Source organism: Lepisma saccharinum, chromosome 23 (assembly GCF_977018435.1).
Source record: "Lepisma saccharinum chromosome 23, izLepSacc3.1, whole genome shotgun sequence".
Taxonomy (NCBI): domain Eukaryota; kingdom Metazoa; phylum Arthropoda; class Insecta; order Zygentoma; family Lepismatidae; genus Lepisma; species Lepisma saccharinum.
Window position 1 is genome coordinate 27,317,389 of NC_139251.1, and position 25,337 is coordinate 27,342,725.

At 37.9% G+C, this 25,337-nt stretch overlaps 1 protein-coding gene across 2 annotated transcripts; it reads right to left on the reverse strand.

The window, feature by feature from the left end:
- Nucleotides 1-1,056: 1,056 nt before the first annotated feature.
- Nucleotides 1,057-16,668, reverse strand: LOC146005249 (uncharacterized). Of its 2 annotated transcripts, XM_083144342.1 has the most exons (12): nt 16,529-16,668; nt 13,582-13,655; nt 13,142-13,258; nt 11,520-11,687; nt 9,752-9,895; nt 8,672-8,932; nt 7,427-7,729; nt 6,249-6,515; nt 5,137-5,391; nt 4,283-4,525; nt 2,726-2,791; nt 1,057-1,525 (listed from the first exon to the last, which is right to left on the reverse strand). In XM_083144342.1, the coding sequence occupies exons 1-12, from the start codon at nt 16,547-16,549 to the stop codon at nt 1,390-1,392; spliced, it is 2,055 nt and encodes a 684-aa protein (XP_083000468.1). In that variant the 5' UTR covers nt 16,550-16,668; the 3' UTR covers nt 1,057-1,389. The 2 variants fall into 2 exon arrangements, with proteins under 2 accessions (XP_083000468.1, XP_083000469.1); XM_083144343.1 differs by lacking the exon at nt 9,752-9,895.
- Nucleotides 16,669-25,337: the final 8,669 nt, after the last annotated feature.

Genomic DNA, 25,337 nt, shown 5'->3' on the forward strand with positions numbered 1-25,337 from the left:
AAGCTGACGATGTTCTCCTCGCCAGAGGTATTGAATCAAATTTTGATCACTAGGATCAAAAAAGAGAGATACATTTCTGAATTCATTTGCTCACTTATTAACTTTCCTAATTGTTCCATATACGAGCATATTCTTATTTATCTTAATTGGCAATATACAACATTTTATTCACTTTTTCTATAATTTTTATACTCTTCCTTTATATATTTTGCATTTAGTATAATATATATAATCACTCTTCTCCGCTCCTAGTTTCTACAATGAACTCTGCTCTTCTTTACATGACGCGCTGCCATCTATCGTCGCTCTCCGGAAACATTTCTTCCTTGCATTTATCATTGTGTCGTCGGAACTGGCACGTGACAAGAGGCGTATGCCACGTGGAACATATATATTGTTGGAAGGAAAGAGGAAGTTAAAAGATGGTGAAAGATGAGTGGAGACTGGATATATTGCTCGATATTGCGAACTCTTGAGGATCTCGGCGGGGTTGGGGCGATCACCCGCTCAATGAAAAGCAAATTATTATTATTTTTTTTAAAAAATTATCATCATCATCATCTAGCCCGACAGTCCTCCCTTCACCAGTTCTTAAATTTCTGTGCTTACAGAAAGTATTCCAGCCAGATAATTTTGCGTACTTTGGTAGAATCTAAAAGTTGCTCATTTCATAAAAACATCGTCCATAGACTATTTTCTTAAATAACTGTTTAATATGGGAAATCACAAATTATCTTTTATTTCTTTATTCATCAGGTTCCAGGAGGTTAACAAAATTTTAATAAACGTGAACATTTTGGGAAGGCAATTGTCCCCTTCCCCGTCAAGTTACAACCATGCCAAGCACATTCAGTGGATAACTTTTGATGTAAGTTCATGGATTCGAATCCCGGCCTGGACACGGGCTTCCTTTGTGAGTGTCCTTTTATCAATTACATCTATAATCATCACTCACGATTAAACAAAAGTGGCAGAAAAGCGACGTAAAACCAAAAATACAAATAGAATGCACAGGAGTACACTTACTAAGATATTTGTAAACAAAATTAATGATGATTATGATTAATATTATCTTTATTTGGTAAAAATGTACATAAATCAAATTAACATGAGAATATTATATCACAAAATAAATGTTCGACAATTTCTCTGAAATATTCACAAAATGCATATGTTTGAAAATATTTAAGCAGCTGTTAATGTGAAATAAGTTAATAACGAAACAGAGTGACGATATTGCTTGAAAACTGGATAAATTATTTCGTAACTCCAATATTTATGAATGCACATATAAGTTCAATACTTCAATTAGAAAACAGATAGAAAACATCTTTATATATTCTAATCAGAAGACTTGTAAAAAATAGTTAGCTTTTAATTCATCACAGTTTATGCAGCTGCACTGGTTGGGTTATCGGTTTTGTCTTCAGGTTTTGGAGTTTTTGGTTCAGAAGTTGCACCATCATTGAAACCGTCAGCTGCCTCCTTTTCCACTTGTCTATTGGATCTGGGGAAACTTTCAGGCCTATAATTTAGCAAAAAAGGCACAGTTAGAATATATATAACTTTTACACATTTGCATAGACTGGCAGAACTTATATTTGTTATCAAGAAAATATACATGTGTGTGTGGAAAATAAAGCTATCACTGCACATTGCAATATGACATGAAGGCACATAGAGGGATACATATAAGCGATCTCGGTCCATTTGTGGAGGTGATGTGATCAGCACCACCCTACTCCCTAGGGTTACCCACAGGTAGCCATATTTATTTGAGGCTGAATAAGCTGATCCATGCAGGGACATTCCCACCACAAATCACCCACCCTGGGAAATGAACCTGGGTATCCCATGGCAGTCATGTTCCCTACTGGCTAAGACCTATTTGGCTCTGCATGCATGTACGTATGTGTGTGTGTGTAAACTGTAAGGTCCGTGGTGCAATAGGTCTGTGAGGGTCAAGGCCTGCCAAGCAGCTTTTCATTGTAGTTAGTATATCGAGTTCTATCTGGCTTTTGAGATCGGAATTTTCTATCATTACTATTATTATGAAGATATTATTATGCTGTAAGGTAGGTGAACCAAAGGTGGCACTAGTTAAGCTTCTAGGGCAATTTACAAATCTGTAATGGGAGATAAATTTATGAAATTAAATGAAAGAACTCCTATAACTAATTAACAACGTGTACCAAATTGTTATTTTGTAACATTTGCTTGTAACTTTAAGAAAAAATAATTACAAAACCGTTACGTCTGTTCCCAAGGTGGCCCACGACTTATAGGTGTCTTAGAAAATTATGCTTGTGCTCAAGAAAACATTTATTCATGTTTATTTATCTTATTAGAGACAATTGTTGGTGTCAAACTTTTGATTGTTGACATGCATTATATACAGCAATGAACAATAGCTGACCTCCGTGGAGGACTGTTCTGCACAGACCCTACGACGTTAGGGGTTACACAAGAACTTAAATAAAATGGCTGCTGGCCGCCCAAGACAGTTCATTTTCTGCATGGTGCACCTGAGGGAGACTGGGTATATTAATGTAGTGCCATTTAGCTGTGTTAAATATTCATATGATTTTCGTAACGTGGCACCTTGGGAATACAGGCTACCTATGGCTCACCTACCTTATATATTCTGAGTATACGACTGCTGGGAAGAACACATACTTTTGTATAACTCTTGAGAGTGTATTCGAAAACTATCATAGCTACTTACTTTTGGTCATTGCCAGTATGTTCAATTGGGGAGCTAGTGGTGGTAAATGCATTCACAGAGTCTCGCCTGAAACATACAAAGAAGTATTTAGAGTTTTGTGTACAGACAATGGAACTTTAATACATGCAAATAATTTTAGCCGAGTGTTTAGGAGCCTAGTTCATCGCGAAACCTCAACTTGTCTTGAATGATAAATTTACTTGCATTAGAAATATATTTCAGTTTAAGGTTATTATTGTTCCTGCATCTACATTTTGGTTATTTAGTATCAGTTTTTTCTGACACTTTTGGCTAATTGCGACAATGAGGTTGAGTAAAAATTAGATGAAATTGACGAGGGACCATCACAAAGAACGCACATGCCCAGGCTGGGATTCAAACCTGGAAACTTTGGTGGCGAGATGAAAAGTCGGCCACTTAACGTGCTCGTCCACTGAGTCAGTGTCAATGGTCTTAGCGAAGCATACGGGACTGTGTTAATCATCATGATCAGATTTTATGTATTCTCTGGACTTTTAAGTCTGGTGCATTCTAGAAACAAAATATGATTTATTTTTATACTTGCAGTAACAATGGCACTTCAAAATAGGAACACAGTAGCATAGTTCGACCCCACAACAATTATCTTAACATCAAGGATGTATTTAGGGAGATCCAGGGGTTCCGGACCCCCCCCCCCCGAAAGACTTACAAAGTACAAAAATTAAATAATGAAATTTTAAAATAACTAAAATGAAATAATGAATACACTTGTTGTTTAATCGAATGTTATTTACTATTTCAGCCGATCATTGGAAGACAAGGATCATACGACTTTGAATAACAGTACCAAAGAAGATTTAGGCAAGATTTATTACTACTTATAACGTAATATTTATAACATATTACCAGGAACTTTTCTTTTCGTCATTGGATCTAACATCCTTTTTGATATTCAATAAATGTTCAATATTTATCTATTTGACATTAATTTCCTTGCTACGGCAGTTGATAATTTTACAAATTTTGCCGACCTTAACTACACGTAAGCTAGAATGAATACATACTGTTCACTATCCTCATACCGTCTTTTTACCTATTCATGTAATAAAAATACATTAATTAATTTGAATATTTTAATTCATACTATTTCAATTAATGAAATATAATTATAATTATTTTAATTAAAACATTATTATTATTATTAGTAGTAGTAGTACGATACATTTGGTACGAACCCCCCCGCTCAAGATATATTTCTAGATACGTGCCTGCTTAGCATGTGGAATTACCTGATTAGGGCTTGTTAAAGAAATGACATTTGTAGTAGCCGTTTTTTTTTACAATTCTTACAACTCGTACAATCTGAAATTCTGAATAGATGATTAGCTTTCTGAGCATCAGAAAACTATTACCTTCTTTAATATTATGCAGATTTCGTCTTCCTGTTGATTGAATAACAAATATTCCACAGTCATTGTTGAAAATCTAGCTTAATTCACGCTTCACGGTGTTAAAATATTTCATTCGGCTTAGTTACTAATGTTAGTTTATTCTAATGAGAATCTATTCACATACTTCTCTCGAAGGCCTGTTCCGGGTCTGTTGAATTGCTCACTTTGCTGTCCAACACCTGCTTGTCCATATTGTTGACCTTCTGGATGATAATAATCATAGCGGCCTGCTTGTGGCTGAGATCCACCAGTTTGGCCAGAGCCTGCTACTGGTTGTTGATCGAATCCAGTGTTGGACTGGGAATAAATACCAGGCGGTAGCTTCGTTGTAGTGGTTGTAGATGTTGATGTTGTGTCAACCTGTCGTCTGAAATATGATCAATATAATAAAACAACAGTAATTTACTGATTGTTGATAATGCTTCTTAAATTGTTACATCCGATCATTGTTACATGAAATTAGTCTAACGTAAGCTACCCAAAATGCTCTGTAAATTCATGGTTGGATATGTATTACCACCAGAATACAAACTTTCAACCAATTTCTTTCTTAGACTTTCTCCCCGTCGCTAAGTGGTTAGCACAGAGATCGCGGGTTCAAGTCCTGGCCTGAATGTGGGTGTTCTTTGTGAACATGTCTTCATCTATTTCATCATATCATCACTCATCCTCATATTCGCATTTAGCCAAAGTGGCAGACAAGCAAAGTAAAATTAACGAAATCAATGAATCAATCTTATACTTTATCATAGCTAGTATATCTCAGCGTTGAATATTGAGAGGCAATATTCTGCAACCCCTTGTCCTAGCTGTCAATTTAAGTATTTTGTAATGAATTAAGTACTGTTTGCACATCAATTACTTTCATATTCTAATATAATGGAAATAATAGTTTCTAATTGGATTTGCATTTAAATACAAATTCTGAATAAGCGATTCTGAATATTTTTACAGGAAGCAGGTAATCTGACTACATACTTTTTCCTTAATCCTGTTCCTTGTCTGTTGTAAGTGTCACTCTGTTGTACACCATCAACTCTTGGCTGTCCACTATCATAGCGAGGAGGTTCCGGTCGGGTTTCACCTAACTGCCCATGCTGACCATATCGTTGAGTCTGTTGAGAGTCGTAATGCCCTGGCTGGTATTGATTGCTCCCAGAACCGGATTGAGAATAAATTCCAGGTGGCAACTGCGTAGTTGTTGTTGAAGTAGAAGTTGTGTCAACTTGTCGTCTGAGAGATCAATAAAATTTATCATTTACGTTGTTCACATTTGCAGTTGTAAACACACACAGTTAAACAAAAGTCCAGGAGTCACTATGGACTCATAGTGGACCTACATCACAAAATACATGGACACAGATACAAAAGATTAACAAGAATATGTTGCTAATGATCGAAATCATACATGAATATGCCAGAATATACAACTGATGATTTTGGTCAGTCTTAATGTGAAATTATTGTTCACCTTGTAGCAGAATAAGATGACTAACCTTTCTTGGTCATTTAATTTATCGCTATTTTTGTCAGTTTTGTATGACTTTATTCTGTAGTGGAAAATAGTTCATAATGCCCATAGGTGTAACTTAGAACCTAATTTTTAGGCTGCAGAATCGAACTTGGGGCTCAACTTTGGGAGAGGGGGTCCAGACTCGAAAAGTTTTCCAGGAGTATTTGCCAAACAATTGTGACATTTGCGAAATCACAAATATTACTTTTATGCTTTGCTCCTCAGGTCACAGAAGGTTAACAAAATTACTTCTAATATGTAATTTCAAATACTAATTGACATTTTCCCGGCAGCAGTAAAAGGTGTAAAGACTTTTCTATGGCTACAAAACAGTAAACGTGGATATACCTTTGAAACCTCATGTTAACAATTAAAAAGCTTCATTATTTCTATTGCTACATGATCAATAGACCAAGCCAAGAATGATTCTAGACTGTTGCAGGTTATTACTTCTGAAAGCAATGACTGAGCTGCAGTTCTAGTGTCTGTGTATTTATCCTAATGTTTGGCAAGGCTCTGCACCTATTTGTTCTTTTGGTTTACTATTACAATTTTAATTGTTCCCAGTTACACATACTTCTCTCTAAGGCCTGTTCCCGGTCTGTTGTAGTCACCCTGTTGTGCCGCTCCAAATCCTGGCTGTCCATAATGCTGGCTGTCGGAGCGAGAAGGTTGTGTCTGGACTCCTCCTGGCTGTCCGTACTGGCCATGTTGCTGATTTTGAGACCCACTTGATTGTCCGGTACTGCTACCTGGTTGATTGACTCCCGAACTGGATTGAGAGTGAATTCCAGGTGGCAGTCTAGTGGTGGTCGTTGATGTAGTTGTGGTAGTCGCTTCCCGTCTGACAGAAATAAATGCATTATCACTTTTGCACTAATAATTAGACCATTAATATCAATAATCATGCACTTTAATTAGTTGCACACATTTTAAATGGTTAATAGTAACAATTTTAACAATTCATAATTTGAAGTAGTAGATCATTGAATGAAACAGTAGGATTTGTAGTGTCATAAATAAGCTTGTAATTCGAAATGCACTATTTTATCCCTTAATTCTATAATTAAATAAACAAATTAAATTAGTTCAGGTGTGAGAACTGCATATCCTGAACCTCGCTTGGTCAGTAAAAATATTATTATTATTATTATTATTGTTGTTGTTCAGATGAAAAATTGTATTTGAGAGGTCATGGGTCAAACTCCACTCATGGTAGAGTGGTTAACACAGCATACAGCATGCTTTAAACACAGAGGATTTGGCATGGATGTTCTTTGTGAGTGTCCCTTCATCAATTTCATCATCCTCATTGTCGCGTTAACCCAATGTAGCAGAAATGTGACGCTAAGCAATAGAAATGAAATCATATCAAACTCCACAACCAACTATCTCGACTGGTTTTCCATGTTATCCTTGTTCTTCTTAAGGCATACAACTTTATACTATGAGGCCTTTTCAACTATATTCCTCCATTATATTCTATCCTGGATTCACTCTGTTCACTGTGGTTTCTCTTCTCAGGTTTTTTATAGGTAAATCTGTGACAAACTTCATTTAATGAAGGCCACAGATGGCTCCTTGTCCTTTATTTTCATCCTCCATGCAATATCCTTGTCACAGTCAACCCCATATCACAAGTAAGCGACATTAACGACATTTTCCAACCAACCATAGTTGACAATGAAAAATTACAGAAATTATGAACAGTCCTCGAAGATAATGGAAGACACATTTCTTCCCCCTCATACGTACTTCTCTCTGACGCCTGTTGCGGGTTTGTTGTACTGGTCGCTTCGTTGTGCATCGCCAAATCCTGGTTGTCCATACTGCTGGTTGTCGTAGCGGCCAGGTTGTGTTTGGACTCCTCCTGGCTGTCCGTACTGGTCATATTGCTGGCTTTGTGGCTGATAATCGTATCGGCCTGCTTGTGACTGGGTTCCAGTTGGTTGGCCAAAAGCACCACCTGCTGGATTGCTTCCAGAGTTGGACTGAGAGTAAATACCAGGTGGCAGTTGAGTGGTTGTTGTCGATGTGGATGTCGTGTCAGCTTGTCGTCTGCAATTGCAAATATTGGTTCATCATAAATATGGCATTGTAATTTAAGAGAAATAGGTATATATTTCAAATTATGATGATTTGGCATAGATGTTCTTTACTGTTTGTACACAACCGCCTTTGTAATCACTGATTGTAGTAGTTTTTATCAGTATGAATCTATGGAAATACAAAATTCTATCGCCCACACGATGGCACAGTGGTAGTATCGTTGCCTTGTAATCAAGGGTTCGATACCGTGGAGGCACATAGTGGTTCGGATCCCACTTTAAACTGTAGGACCAGTCCCGATTAGCCTTACTGTGCACAAAGTGGACTAAAACACCAACCCAATCAATCAACAAAATTCTATCTTACCATAGAGCACTAATGCAATTGCATATAAATCATGACTTTATCAGTGAATGCAAACTTGGTTGTCGACCTCCGTGAAAGAGAGGTTAGCACAGTATGCTACAATGCCAGGGGTTCTGGGTTCGAATCCCAGTATGAGCATGGGTATTTTTGGCAGGGCGAGTCTCCTTTCATCAATTTCACATCATCACTCATCATCGTCTTAGCGATTAACCAAAGGTGGCAGAAAAGCGAAGTAAAATAAACCAATGAAGCAAACATGGCACATTATCATGAGATTATCAGTAAAATTAGCCTCTCCATATCGTCATCACTTTATAACCAAGGATTCCCATGTTCGATACCTGGTGGAGGCAGGATCACACTTTGAACTGTAGGTCCAGTCCCGGTTAGCCAAAAGTGGACTTAAATAAACTTTGACAACATTATTTCAAATTTCAGGTGATACTCGTATTTCGAGAGTATTTAAACGATTACTTTGATTTTACAAAAGAGCATTTAAGTATTAATTCTCTGTTTTCTAATAATGTTCAATATTCACTGACAGTTTATTGAATCATCTGGTTCCAAACCTTGTTTCTTACTCACTTCCTTCTGAATGATCCTGCTGGCCTGTAATCACTTTGGTAGGCACTGCCACCACTTGGTTGGTCGTATTGGCCATATTGACTCCCATACTGACCAGGCTGCGTCTGAACTGGTTGGCCATGGCTGCCATATTGTTGCTGAGAGTCATAACGCCCAGGCTGATCGAAACTGCTCCCTCTCGGATTGTTTTGCGCACCAGATGCAGGAAAGACACCAGGTGGTAGACGAGTGGTCGTGCTTGTGCTTGTATCTACTTGCCGCCTGTAACATCATCAACCCTTATTAAAATTGGATCATTTGCCAATTTCTAGAGTAACACACAAGAAATATTGATATTTTCATGTCTATTATTTCAATTCTTGAATTCACTTATTGTCTGAAGCCTTACAAGCAAATCTTCCAGCTTACATGATTTGATAATTTAATAATCATTCTTATTCTTGTTAGACATTGTATCGTGTACGGAGTAGCACAAAGTGTATTGGCTGCCCCTTCCCTGCCCAATATTTACGCTTCTATGTCACTAATGTGATATTTTAAAATGTTCATATACTGAGCTTTAATCACCCTGAACAAATATGTTTATATTAATGTAAAACAATTAAAATAAAACAAATTTGTTTTTGTTGTTCATATTTGAAGTGTCTATATGTGTGTGTGTGTGTACGTAAAATACCTATTTGGATTGAAAAACTCTTCCATATATGTAGTGGATGAAAGGAAGGAGAGCCAAAGGGGGCGGGTTGGTGGGGTCATAGCCCCCTTTTGCCATTTGGCTCCTTAAAAGAGGCAGGAATGTGAGGACTGACTACTAAAAATAGTATACATACTCCCCCCTTTCCAAAACCCTGGGCACGCCACTAGCCAGAAGGGCTAATATAAAAAATTAGAAGGAAATAGAAAACACTCACCAGACAATGGAAATCTTTAAATGTGCATGGTCGCATATTCCGATGTAAGTAAAAGACGGCAGAAACTGAAGTGTCTGGTGACTGTCTGTTCCATAGTTTAATCTCATTATATATATATGTATGTGTGTCTGTGTTTGTCTGTGTATATATATACACAATATCCACTCACCGATCTCTGATTTCAATTCCAGGTCTCTGCTGTGTGGGATATCTCCCTACTTGCCCATAATAAGTTTCTTGGCCTTCGGTAGTACCAGAAAGAGGACGAATTCCTAGCGGAATCTTTGTTGTGGTAGTTGTTTCTACCTGACGCCTAATGAAGCATACAATTTAGTATCTTTAAGACTTGTAATAGTCACAAAGTATATTTGAATATAATTTAGAACACTCAGTGCATAGACGTAATACAAAATTCACTTGTAGCCTAGATTCACCATCAACAAGGTTAAACACAATAGAAGATAGTTACAAATATCAAGAAAATAAACTATTCAACCTGTTATCAGAAGTGCGGTGCGCACGGTCTTCCGGGGCGCAGTAAGAATGATAAATTAAGAAAGACCGATAGTTTACAAAAGTTTTCCTTTCGGCGTTAAATTATATTTTCAACCAAACATATTCTATTTCTATGTCAACTGCAAACAGAAAATGTTAATCACTAGAAAAGTAGAAAGTGAAATACCATATTAGAAGAAAACCTTCATTAGCTGAATAGTTCTTCATTGATTGCGTTGCCGAAGGGTAGACGACAAGCAAGAAAATACGTTTTAATACTGCGTTTAGAAATTGTAGTAAATCAAGTAAACAATAGATTTCAGAGTATGAAACACATCAAAGAAAGCTTCACCTTTTTAAGCCCCACCACCCTAACGGAACACACAGACAGACAGTTAATGGAATCTGCTATTTTCTGGGAGAAATATGAAGACAATGTATTTTGCACTGTAGCTACAGACATTGTTTGTTTTCGGAATGTAGTGTCAAAACTGAAATAATAATAAAAATTAAAAAAACGTCGAACATCAGCGCAGTTTTAGAATTCATCTTGACAGAAAACAAAATTCTGGCTAGTAGCATTCCTGACGTATGCACTGCTTATACTAGTATAGCCTATGCTGTATTTGTCCATACCTGTGACTGTGACGTCTTCATCAACTGAGACATTTGCGTATGCAGGATTTTTTTTCGGGAGGGGCTGAAATTGTAAAGGCGAATAGTGCATAGCTGCTTTCTATGGGGATAAGATAAGATATTTCGTAAATGTATTACTTTCCACTTTCAAAAATGGCAGACAGTGGTCATTTCAAGATCAGGGGTTAAATTTACCACTGTTTTTTCCTGAGTTCTTCACTGCTTTTATTTGTAATTGTTGATTTTCTCAAAATTTCAGAGGGGTCTGTAGCCCCTTCAGTCCCCCTCTACGTACGCCGGTGAACTGAGAGGTCGTTTTCGAAGCTAAAATTGATCAAAACTTACTTGAGCACAATGACAAGAGTGAGAATGAGTCGACTGGCGCTGTTTAGTATCAAAGCGATCCGGCTTGAAAACTGGATTTGACCAAACTAGCAGAGAACTGGTAATGGGCATTTAACAATATCGTAATTTTTGTAGTAACAGTGTATTGTCATATCTAATTATAAAAAAAATGTTTACAGTTTGTCTCTTGTCTTAACCTTTCGTACCAGTTTTTCTATTGATTCAAATTACATGTATGCATTTTCATATTTGTATATGTCTAATATAAATGTAAGCGTGAATTAATATTTTAGAAAGGAAAGATAAAAAAAATGAAACAAGTAGGGGCCCACAACTAAAAGTTGCAGGGTGGCGCAGAGCGTGTTAGTTATGCTACCATGGGGAGGGTTATGGGAGAAGTAGAGATACAAGGAACAATTTTCTGTACGGAAACTGTGGAACTATGCAACACTCATACTTACTTTTGCCTGCTATCTGGCTTATATAAGTCTCCCTGACCACCATATTGACCTGGTATGGTTTGTATCCCTTCTGGTTGTCCAGATGGTTGGCTATTTACTTGTCCGGAAAGTGGTTGTACTCCACGAGGGTATTTTGGTGTTGTTGATGTCGGGTCTCCAAGTTGCCGTCTACAAACAAACGAAAAAATATATAATTTACATTAGGATTTATAGCCTCAACATGTCATACAAGGATTCACAATATGAATCTATCAGTGTGATGAAAGGCTGACTTGTTAAAATTGAGGGCTCAAACTTATCAAGTAGCTTTTCATGTCCACTACCTGCCTAGCTTCCCATACTTGATATTAATCATTTCAAATCTACTAAAATGTATCTGTTCAAACCATTAGGTTTGACGATTCATTCAAAGTATATTGTTTACTTGACATCAGACTTGTTTGAAGGCCAGACAATTAACCAGATAACTGGTCGTCTGTTTGACTAGGAAGAGGATGAATACTTGTCGGGGATTTCGAATGTGACTGGTGTCTGGAAATTTGTGGAATTTGTAAACATTAATATTCGTAAAATAAAATTAAAATATTTTGAGGGGAACTGGTAACATATATTTAAAAAACAACATTACAATCTCTGATCTAGAAAAGTAGTTTTATCAGAAGATATCATTGAATTACAATATTTTTTTTCTCTTTTTCATTTTATCTAGGACACTACTGAAGATGGGGTATTGATTTGGAGTTGGAAATACCGGCTACAAGGTAAGATAAACGAACATTTATTTCTAGATAATTTCTTGCTTGAATATTTATGGAAATTCCTAACTTTAGAAATGTTTTAGTCTGCGTTCTGAGTTAAGTTGGGTATTACATAGTTGCGTTCTGGAGAGGGGCAGGGATACACAATAAAATATTTCATTTTAAAAGTTGTTCAAAGACACAAATGGTAATTGCAGGTTCTTTTAAAGGAGGTTTGCATTTTGTTTTTTCCACAAGTTTTTTACTGCTTTTATTTCAAAACTTTGATTTTCTCAAAGTGTCGTCAGGGACTGTAGCCCATCGGCCCCACCTCCCTCCTGAGTACAGCAGTGGATGGAGATATACCATCATCTTCCATATCCCCCTTCACTTTGAGCACTGTTGGAATCTTTGACTACTACTTTTGGCTAGGATCAAAGATGAGGATGAGTGATGATGCTATGATGGAATTGATGAAATCACAACGAACACCATGCCGAGGATGGGATTCCAATCCGGGACCCCTCGTGTCGTAGCATGCTGTCATAACCACTCCACGAGAGAGGTCGGCTAGATAAAATTAATGAAGGGACACTTACAAAGGAACATACTTACTCAGCAGAGGGCTTGAACCTAAAATATTCAGTTGCTAGATCGTAAGATGCCTCTCAAAATGCTCAATCACAAGGGCAGTTAGGACTACTTGTGTTCATAATCACAAACATCAAACTGGTGGAGTTTTGGTAGATCACACACTAGTATTTATGAAATTAGAAATTTAGAACTTGATTGTAACAATTTAAGATAGTTATAAAACTAGCGTTATTAAATCAGGCACTTCAATGTTCGCGTTAAAAAAATGAGAATGGGAAAATTCTAACTTACCGCCTTCTAGCATCAAGTATTGGTTTTGAAATATCCTCTGGAGTTTTAGGTACTTCCGGTTCCTCTTCATTCACATTGCGAGTAGATGAAGCAGGCGATGGAAGTTTGTCTTCGTTCCTTCATGTTGATAAAGTAAATAAGTTTTAATCTCTATATTTCTTAAAACAAAAACACATTATCTTTTTGTATCTATCTCTCGCATTAAGTATGAACATAATTAAGTTCTTATCTTTATCTAATAAATCAATTAGCTTTATATAAATTTGGGGTAAAAAAGGTTAATTTAATATCAAAATAACCACAAAATAGATCCATTTTGAAAAAAGTGTTAGAAGAGTGCAAAAATTATAGGTGTGAAAGGACATAATTTTAGATTTGATTTTGGCCAGATTCCATTGAAAAAAGATGTTCAAAATTTGATTCCAACAAAATGTACTCACCCATTGCTGTCTTTACATTCCTCTTGAGGGATAGAAAAGGTAAAATCCGCAATCAGAACAACAATACACAGGACCTATTGAATGAGAAAATTACAATGAAATCTCAATTAAACATTTTCCAGAATACTGTGGCTATAGTTACTATTTGAGAAATCAATCTGGAGGAACACTTTGCCAAATGTAATTTTAATGCAACCAGGAGAATTAAGAATGAAAATATAAAATTTGATGTAACAATTGGATGTAGATATGGCCGTCACGAGGGGCGTTGAACTGGTCAGCAGACCCCCCGCCGTAAATTTGCATCGTTAATTTCAAATTAGAAATAAAAGTACAAAGCGTTTTGTTTTGATAATTGATAACAGAAATTAAGTTGAGTCAATGAGAATCTATCAGAATAACTAAAGGAAAACATGAGTTAGCCTGAAAAATTAAGTGAAAACCACACCAGATCTTCCATATTCTACCACTTAATCCAAGGAATAAATGGTTCATGGGTATTGAAAAGTCAAATTATAAGATTTTTATGTGGGAGGTCATACAAGGTGAACTTCATGACTAAGATAATAATAATAATAATAACAACAACAACAATAATATAATGTATTAGCAATAAAATTACAAGGCAACAAAGTTATCACTCCATTCGAGAGACCTACTTGCAATGTAGGAATGTCCGATTTAAGATATTGAAAGAAAGTATCTAGTTAATATTAAACGAAAGAGAATGAAACAATAATGCTGCAATTCGTTGTTTCAGCAATTCGTTGTTTTCATTCTCTTAAGGAAAGCCCCTTTCTTTCAGTCTCAAACAGATTTGGGACACTAAGTTCATCTTCCAGGGAAATTTTACTTTCAGAAGAAATTCTTGTCCTATTCTTTAACGAGACTTAACAATTTCTATAAATTTATCTTTTGCATTCATCTCGGGAATATGTGGAGCAAGACCGCGCATAACGGTAGAGAAGGGGAGAAAGCGAGTGGGTGGGGGAAAGCAGTGCGCGCTGCCGCAAACGGCTTGTAGCTGCAGACGCGTTTTTTCCTCCATACACTCACCTCCCCTCCTCACACGTTTATTGGTCGAGCCCTCTCGAGCAACTACTTGCGCAGGTGACTTGTTTTCGTTCTCTTGCTCCAGAGATTCCCGGGACAGAGTGTAGATGAAAGGGTTCCTGCATAGCCAAATGGTTAGCGCTCTCGCCTTCGGTGCGAGAGGTCGCCGGTTCGATATCCCATGGAAACCCACAAAACTTCGGTGTTGACTCAGCATCCTGAGCAGGGTTCGGTCTCAAAAGCCAGAAAACAGGGGCGATGGGACCCTATGTGCTGGCCACGTGCAACCCAATGAAAAAAAAAAAAACGCTTGGCAGTCATTGGCCCTGAAAGAGCTGTTAGGCCATGAAGAGAGGAGAGATGGTTATTTAGATGGAAGTTGATTTTTATAAACGTTATCTGCCCATCAATAAGACAGCCCACTCTTAGCTGATACATGATTTTTTTTAATTATCAAACAGTATCTATGTCGTACCTGTGTAATGAAGAATTCCATGTTGTACTTCCTTATATCGGGTTGCTTTTCTTCTTTTGGAAGATAACCTTCTAGCAAACTTAAGCAGAAACCTATTTGTTTTAGCTTCAAATCTTGCTTCAACTCAACTCAACAAAGTTGTATTGGACTTACAGCTTTACATGTGGCTGTTTATGCCCAGCATATTCAAATCTTGCTTCAAGTGAAAAACAACGATCATTCATTATTTACGGTTAACTCATATCTTATAAATCGATATCATTGGTCGGTCAGAAGACATAGCGTTCCGCCACATTCATCGCAATTCGATGTTTTATGTGGTTACAATTGTTCCCTAAGTCCTACATAGGTATAGCTGGTGTTTTTCAGACATTTCTAAGACTTTCTATGCTAACATTTACATGAATCTACTTAGAAGTGCATTATTCCTGACTGATAAATTTGTTGTAGAAATACCATAATACTCCATCTAAAACAACATTCATCAAAATGTCGATTTCTCCAATATCACGCTACATAGTTCAAAGTGAAGTAATTTATGACTGCTTTCATGTTCCATTTAAACACTCCCATAATACGATTTTTAATAACTTATGGGCTACATTTAGTACCTCTTCACGACGAGGTAAAGGCTTTGAGTATGTGACAGTGGAATGAAAATTTCGACGAAACTTAGACGTGTTTAAGAGACCAGGCGTATATGGTCCGAGTGAGGGGAGGACTGAGGGCCAGACAGACCGCCAGATCGATATACTTTGTGTTCCAGCATTAATAGATTCTGAGAGATAAGCTATCATCCCCCACTCCCTTTTAGAAAAGTGGAATTAGATACACTGTCTAAAGAAGAGTGGCAACCCTGCTTTCCGAAGTGGTACAGAAGAACGAAGAGATTTGTATAACATCACGGAGCGTTCTTTGAGAAATTATTATACAGCTTGGCACGCTTCTTGCTTTCTTTTTGAGTCCCAAAACTTTTGTAATGACCCTCGTGTGTGGGTCTTATCTGTTATTGAACAAAGAAAACAATTTAAGCTCGGCCTTCCCGATGGTGTAGTGAAATGTCGTCGCCTTGTGGTACCGACCGTGTTCGATACCCGGTGGAAGCACGTTTCACAATGGTTCTAATCCCACTTTAAACTGTAGGTATAGTCCCGAATAGCCTTTGTTTATTGGTTTGGTTTGTTTTACTTCGCTTTTGTGCCACTTTTGGCTAATTGCGAAGATGAGGGTGAGTGATGATATGATGAAATTAATGAAGAAACACAAAGAACAAAAATGCCCAGTCCAAGATTCGAACCGGGAACCTCTGGCGTCGTAGCACGGTGTGCTAACCACTCCGCCACGAAGGCCGGCGACAAGCCTTTGTATGCATATAGTGGACTTATAAACGAACAAACTCAACAACGAATTGAAACTTACCCAGAAAGCTTTCGACGTCATTTTGTCAGTTCTGGCACTAAAGCAACACTGACAACCTGGAAGAAAAAGCCTTGTTCTTTTATAGAAAGCAAACGGACGAGAGATGTTGGCGATGGAAAAATCTCGAAGGCCATGTGTTAGATCAGAAACTCAAGTCAAACAAGAAAACAAGAAAAAATAGGGTGTGATTTCGAAGAAAAGGCGAACGCAAATTGAAGTCAAGTCACGTGACTCAAGCACAAACAAGTGTTTATTGCATTTTGTAAGGGAAGACCAGGTAGAGTCTAAGAGGGAAGATAAAGAGCTCATCATAAATCTGACCCAGCTTTTCAAAGAAGACAAACTGCGTTTCAATGACGTTTGCAAGGTCGTTGAAGGCTCCCAAAGAGATTATAACTGACCAATAAGTCTCGTTGTTGTTTGTGCATGAAGATGTGTTGCAAGACTATCTGTTACGAATATGTAAGTCTTTGGGGGGATTTGACAGCTCCGTGTTAAACTGTTCGAGACATGCACAGCTTGCTTGAGAGTCTCCACTAATCTCTTAACAAAGAGCTTTTCCAGAAATGAGTCAGTCACTTGCTCTTTCGACGGAAAAACCTTCAGCCTCTGTGTAGCATGGTTTCAACTTTTTCAATGAGTTTTAATAAGCACTTTACGCACAGATGGACGATAAAGTTAAAGAAGGATCCGAACCACTGTGAAATGTGCCTCTACCGGGGTTCGAACCCGGGACACCTTGGTTACAAGGTGATGACATTACCACTACGTCACCGGGGAAACCCAAGAAAATATTTTTGATATTGATGTCGTTAAACTGGCTCTTGTGAGCAATGATTGAGCCTACATTGTAAATAATTTGGAACGCATATATAGTGCATGGCCTCCAAGGGAATATAAAATTATATTTTTGTCTGTGATATTTAAGTTTAGATTTATAGACAAAACATTCTGTGATCTCTTTGTGTTATTTATTTTTATGCATAAACAATATGTCTTTTAGCTATTAATTTGTGAAAAAACCCTACAAATTATTAACTTATGTAGTTATTTCTCATTCCTGTAATTTATGTAGTAGAATAAAATTTAAAAACCAGTGGATTGGGTGAAAATTAAAAAGTATAGTGGATGTTCAGTGTAGTAGTAGTGTATTCTGAAATTTTACCTGTTTGACCAACCACAAGTAATCTTATTTATTGTATATTTTTATAATATATGAATTAGATATTGTAGAAAAAAACACCAATGCAGGCATGCAAGTAATACCAAAACTGAAGTTTGAAAACTTCAAATTTTGCAGCAATTTATACAAAAAAGTTGGTTTACCAGCAATAAACCAGATAACATGGAAGAATACGCCTCTGCAGTCTTCTCTTGTACAACCTATTTTGCTTCATGTTTAAGTAAATAGTTTACGTTCTAGCAAGATATTAACCACTTGCCCTTCAGCACTACACAAGTTTACTCTTTCGATGATTTTAAGTACTAATGAAAATAAGCATGCCTTTCTTTTTCTCACTACAAATAATTTGATTGGTTCCCTATCTGCATAAAGCAACTGTTAAAACTGAAAAAGACAAAAGAAACATTCCTAATGTACGGAGTGAATTGGATTTTGGAACGAAGAACTTTTTTCCCCCATCTTGCTTCACATGCAGGGCAAGACGTAATTGTAATATTATGAAATCATGAAATCACAGTAATGAAATGAAACATATATTGTAAGTATAGAATTGTGTAAACCCACTCAAACAATTAATTTTTGCACAAACCACATCCTCACCTTGGTTTAACACATCTGCAAACAATTATCCATCCGTCGTGCATCAACATGACAGTTGCCTTCTTCAGGAAATCGTGACCATAAAGCCAGCGATCATCTGTCAGAACTTTGACTGTCATTAGATTCTTCATCCTTTGCAGAGGAAGATTATCTCCCACCATACAGTAGCGGCTTATGCCTATTCGCACATATGCATGTGCACACCCAAATAAATTTGTAATGCAAATAATTTTTATAATAGTTATTCATGGAACACCATCTCCTTTAAAACTTAAATGTTCCCATCAGGCCCGTAGCCAGGCTGGGGCCAGGGGGGCTGACAGGGTCGCCAGCCATCCTGGCACTGCCGCAGCCCCCTTGAAATTAGGTAAAACTAATTTGTATTTTAATTTGTTTGAGATGAAGAGTGAAGATGTAGACTTGTTCACAACTTCGTTCATCTTGTTTATGAGCAGAAGTCTAAGCAGCGCCAAGTGTTTCGAAGATTCTATAGACTAGAAAGTTCTTTCATAGGGAGCCTTCTTCATCTGTACCTTCCCTACTACTGTTGCAGCCTCTTGTTTGACAGAAATCTGTGACTTGATGTAATTATCCACATTCCTTCCGCATCTGCGTCAAATGTCAACAGATCCTAAGTTTTATTGATTTGGCCGGGGGTGGAATGTACAGTAGGAACTATGATTGAAGTGAATATTGTACATTTTAACATGTATGATATAAATATCTGTATCGTCAAAAATAGTATGGAGTGTGTATTAAGAGGTGGTGTCAGTAGCAGTCATTAGCACTTCAAGAGATGTTTTGGAAGATATATAAACAAAAAACGGTAGTATTCGTGTGATATTTCAAAATTTTATATTTTTAATTATCTTAATGATCCCGACACACATAATTTACCTTCATTTAATACTATTAAACTATTGAAAAATGGACTTGGTTTACAAGCCCCCCCCCCCCCCCCGGAGGTCAGTTCTAGCTACGGGCCTGATTCCCATGCCACTCCACCTGCTTCAATTCAGCAGCATCTGCCTTAACCTCTCACGTACACTGAAGATGTGAACACATTTTAACTTGTGTTATCTCTGGCACTGTCTACAGCAAAAGCGTAGAGAAAACCAGTTCCCTCTTTGACTTTTGTCACAGGGACTTCATTGGGTTCAGGACAATTCCACAACGAACATTTCTGCTCAAGTTAAAATTACAAACTTTTGCGTGCAGCGATGGAAATGTAAGGGGTGTAAGTGATATATCTCTCCCTAGTTTAAGTTTTCCCTCATGGACACTTGTGCATAGGGTAATCTTTCACTTTCACTATAGGTGAAAGATTACCCCCACTACAGGGTAGAATGCTATGAATAAAAGCAAGTCGCTGCGGTATCGGCCAATACCAACAGTCACATGAAAGACTTGCACAGAAGGAAAGAGTACAAGAAGAAATTGTTGAATCCACAACCCTCCCTCCCCGCTTGAATGGAGATAAAACAATACAAATTCCACAGCGACCTTCACCCTTTTTTCCCAAGAACTCTGCAACTGGCTCAGATATAGCCCAGCATGATAGTAATGCTGGTTTTAAAAATGACCATCTTTCTTACCCGACGAGTTTGCCAGCAGCAATTGGAAATGAATGATTTATTTTATTCCACACAACCTTTACCAGGTAGTTACACGTCTTTCAGAAGTTTTGCAGTAGCTACCACTTTGCCCATGCCTTTGATCTTGTCAATCATCTGCTTTCCAGAAGGGTGGGGGTTTTGTCCAGCGGTTCTAGGAAAACTGCATAGGGAACTTCTTGTGCTCTGGCCTTTCAAAAGAACAAACAAGTGTCTCAAAAACAATGGTATCGGTGGAAATAAAGGGTGTTCCATTAATTTGGAACGATATGAAATGTAAAATAAGGTTAATGTTTAATGTTTTTTTTTCTTTTTCTTTCAGATTTAACAACTTTAGTCTTTGGCAATTGCAACCATGGAAAGACTAACAATCGAGCAACGTGTTAAAGTTATCGAAGGGTATTACGAAAATGGACGTTCAAACAGAAATGCATTTCGGGCACTTCGCGATTTTTTTGGTCAACATAATCGACCAACCGAGTGTGCAATTGGCAAAATTGTTCGTAAATTCAAACAAACTGGGTCGGTGGCAGATGTGAAAACGCCAATGCGTGCTCGTTTACGCCGTTCAGCTGAAAACTTTGCTGCCGTGCGACGGAATGTGGCCACGAATCCAGACACCTCTATTCGTCATCGCGCGCAGGAATTGAACCTCTCCACAACAACGCTACATCAAATTTTGACAAAGCATCTGTCTCTACACGCTTACAAAATTCAATTGACACAAGAATTGAAGCCTGCTGACCATTTGAAGCGCCGTACATTCGTCAATTGGATGCACGAGCAAACACAAGCCGACGATGGTTTTTCGCAAAAAAATCATCTTTAGTGATGAAGCCCATTTTCATCTTGGTGGGTTCGTTAATAAGCAGAATTGTCGCATTTGGGCTGATGAAAATCCAAGGAACATTGTTGAAAAGCCACTGCATCCACAAAAGGTCACTGTTTGGTGTGCATTTTTTGCTAGCGGAATCATTGGCCCGTATTTCTTCGAAAATGATGCCCGGAATTCTGTAAAGGTTACAGGCGAACGATACCGTGTGAAATGATAACCAACTTTTTATGGCCTGAATTGAATGCTATGGATGTCGAAGATTTGTGGTTCCAACAGGACGGCGCCTCAAGCCACACAGCCAATGCAACAATGACTTTATTGAATGAGAAGTTCCCAGGTCGCATCATATCTCGAAACAGCGATGTCAATTGGCCACCACGATCGTGCGACTTGACCCCATTAGATTTCTTCCTTTGGGGTTATCTCAAAAGTAAGGTCTATGCCAACAAGCCAACAACAATTCAACAGCTGAAGGATGAGATAAGGCATATTGGTGAGATCCAGGAGCAACTATGCAGAGACGTCATCAAAAATTTTGACCATCGAGTGGACGTGTGCCGCCGAAGCCTTGGCGGACATTTGGCCGATATTGTTTTTCACACATAATTGCCATGCCTCTAATAACATGGTCCAAAAGTGAAATCAATAAAGTTTCACCAATAACACCGTTTTATTTACTGCTAACTTTGATCCGTCTTAATGGAACACCCTTATTTCAACCCTAATATACATTTACTGAAGCATATTTTCCTCGATTTGTTTGGGTGGGCACACGAGAAATTTTGGGGTTGGCGGTTGCCCACCTGCACCAACACTTAAGCCCGTTTCTGCCCTGCGGCTGCTTCAAACACATTTTGACTTTTCTATACTTCATCAAAATTTTATTTAAAGGTTCCAGGACCGTATTTAAATTCAACCAGAAAAAATGTACATGGATGTTCTTCATCAATTTCATCATATCATCACTCATCTCATCGTCACGATTAGCAGAAGAGGGGCAATAAATAACAAAAATACGTCGGTTAACCTCAGTAGATTAATGAGAGCGATCAGGACAATGAGATGATCAGATGAAATTGATGAATGACAAAATGTTTGATTGATTCATTTGCTTTATTTTACTTCGCTTCTTGTGCCACTTTTGGCTAATTTGCGAAGATGGGGATGAGTGATGATATAATGAAATTAATGAATAGACACTCACAAACATCCATGCCCAGGTCGGAATTCGAACCTGGGACCCCTGGCGATGTGATGACCACTCTGGCACGGGACCGGTGAATGAGAAAATGATTTTGACAGAGTTTGTTGTCGCTCCACTTCATGCTCGGACTTGTTTATCGGGACTGGGTCTGCAGTTTAAAGTCCAATTCGAAATACTGCATTGTGCCTCCACCGGAAATTAAGCCTGGAACCAATTTATTACAGAGCGACAGCAAGCATTGCCACTACGCCACGGGTAAGGCCCGTGTGTCAAGATCGAATAGATAAAATATGTGACAAATCGTGCCCAGGATACCAGGGACGGCGACAGGGGTGGACACGGGTGGGCAAGCGCCCACCCAAAAATTCTTGTGCCCATCCGATTGCCCACCCAATCAAATTCAATAAGTACATATACTTGGGGATATATATATGCAGGGACGGCGACAGGGATGGGCACGGGTTGGCAAGCGCCCACCCAAAAATTCCTGTGCCCACCCGATTGCCCACCCAATCAAATTCAATAAGTAAGTACATATATGTACTTGGGTATATATGAATGATTCAATAAATGAGTGTATTCTGGTGTTCATAACATGTATATTTTACTTGTGAATATTATCTATGCTGAAATGTTCACATAATATCAACCCATAAAAAGTAAATTTTGTCATTAGAAAGTGAAAGTAATTACTAGAGCTATAGAAACAAAAACTGTGATCAAATGAATGCTTCTATGATTAAAAGCAGCTAGTAGGCTTAGGAGGCTCAAAATTATGCAGGGTATGATCAAGATTAGATCAGAATTTAGGGTGAACTTGAGGACTGCAGCTCCGGGCCTCCACATACGTATATAAATCCCGGCCTGGGTATGGTTAATAATTCTCCAAATAAACAAATAAAAACATCATCTTAGCGTTACTTCCTCCCGAACACAATAAATTATTTCGACTTTTTAATTATTATTAGAATAATTTAATCAAGAAGACTTAGATGGGCAGGCCATGTGACGTGAATGACAGAGGAGAGAATAGTTTACAGGATTCTTGTTGGGAAACCTGATGGTAAGAGACCAGTAGGAAGGCCAAGACGAGGATGGAAGGATAACGTTGAGATGGACCTAAAAGAAATACGTAAGGATGGGAAAGATTAGATTGATGTTACCCCGGATAGGAACAGATGGAAGGTTTGTGTTGTTGCAGCCATAAACCTTCGGGTTTAAGTATGCTAGAGAGTATAATAAAAAACAGTAATGTAAAGTGCTCCCCTGTGCTTTGCACCACGCCATGAAGGCGTATAGGGGCTGTAGAGTTAGGGCCCCATACTTTCTTGATCTCGGCCGAAGCTGGAGGTGATGTGATCAGAGTATAATATAGTTTTAATTAGCTCTGCACTGAAATTCTAGAAGTGTCCCTTTTTTATATATACCTGTCATCTTCAAATATCAATATGGTATGCGAAATATCAATTTTATATTCGTTCTACTAATAAGTAGGAATCACAATAATCACTACAATACCAAAGAAAATAAATTTTAATAAACCAGTTATGTATGGAAAAAGCTACAGAATTATTCAATTGCTAATGAGTGGCTTATCTTATTTAGAAATCCTCGTTCCACACATAAATTTTGCCACATGAATCAGCCGAAAATGTCAACAGAATCTGTAGATGCAGCTGAAGTAAATAAAAAAGAAGTTATGTCACGAAGCATCCAGAAGACGACTTTGTTAAGTTTCTTTTTAAGCCCACTTTTATGCTCAGATAGGCTAATTGGGACTAAGCCTACAGTTTAATGTGTAGTCCGAACCAGTGTGCATTGTGCCTCCACCAGAGGAGGGGGGAGTCGAACACAGGACCTCTTCATTTTTAATGCGACAGCGTTATGCCATTGGGGAATAAATATACAGAAAGAACTCGCACCAAACGTGTCATTTTATCACCACAGAAGATGCGTCCATTTTAAGAGGGTGATTGCCTGAGACAAATATTTGAGACTTTCGAAAAACAATGTCATTGTTCACGTAATTAGCTGCCTTGATCCACTAATGAAACGCTGTGCAATTGAAACTACCACCTCAACTTTCTAAGAGGTATGAACTAATGAAACTCCATTGATTTGTTTTATTTTAAGTCATTTTTCTGCTAATTTTGATAATAACGACGGTAAGGTTCAATGGTGATTAGATGAAAGTAACGAAGGGGCGAAAACAAACACATGCTGACACTCAAAATACAAACCCTCATAAATTTTTACTTTGACAGTGGTTCCAGGCGCCAGGGACTCGTTGTCTTGAAAGAATATAGTTTCCAGGGTATGCTGCACAGGATAGAGGTTGACATTCTATCGAAATGGTCATGCCATACAACCCAAGACATCTATGAAAAATACATGAATTATTACTGGTACGGTGATCAACTTCAATGAATTCCTTGTGTCCTAAATCATTTTGTTACCTAAAAAAATATGTTCATGTAACCATACGTGTATTGTTTCTCCCGCATTAGTAACGTGACTGTTCAAAAAACGAATAGCAACTTAGCTAATAATCTCTTCAATTCTGAACAGATTTTTCAATCTTACTTGTGTATTACTTATGACTGATATTTTGTCAAAATAGCCTTTCATTAGCCTATAAATACTTCATGGACAAGGAACAAAGAATTGGTTTTCCGCGTGTGTTTTAAATCATTCCTAATAAGACGTTCATTTTAATCCAAACATTCAGTGGCGGTGATTAGGAGGAGCGGGAAGTAGGGGATGCAGTTCCCCCCGCCACTTTTTGCCCCCGCATTATGGCCTCTTTATGCTAAGCCTTTTCTACCAAGAAAAAGTGCTAAGAAATGTGACCCCCAAGGAGTAAGAAAACTCTTTCAGTCAAAAACTCATACGATGAAAATACTATGCTCAGGAGCATGCATTTAAATTACGAAGAACTTCACGATTGTCTACCATCGCACTTTCTATCATTGTCGCCGAATACACAAAATCAAGTATGTGCCTTGTATTTGCAACACAAGCTTAAACCTAATTCACATTTTTTTCACTGTATTAATATCCATGAAAGAATGTGATTAGAATGTATGGCTGCGCATAGGTAAACACCCTTGAAATAATTTTGTCCATCAGAGACAAAGCGAAAGGAAATGGAACAAGATGCGACAATAGATTAGAAAATAATAAAGAGGAAAACAAGAAAAGGAAAGGAAAAAGAAGTAAGAGGAAAATCGGGAGTGTAAGAGAGAGGAGATACATACGTCTTACATACACATACGTAACGTATATACAGGGAGGTTATTTCAGTCGTTCACCGCCAGCGTGTCGGCCCTTCGGCGGACTCTTCATGCAACAGGTCCCGGCAAATTGCGTTCAGG

Bases quoted from the DNA above. Each gene is read 5' to 3' on its own strand.
- LOC146005249 (XM_083144342.1), bottom strand. From the start codon at position 16,549: ATGACGTCGAAAGCTTTCTGG. The intron at 11,688-13,141 runs GTAAGTTAGAAT...GTTTGTTTGTAG, and splicing joins ATACTTGATGCTAGAAGGCG to ACGGCAACTTGGAGACCCGA. The intron at 6,516-7,426 runs GTACGTATGAGG...TATTTCTGTCAG, and splicing joins GCAACAGGCGTCAGAGAGAA to ACGGGAAGCGACTACCACAA.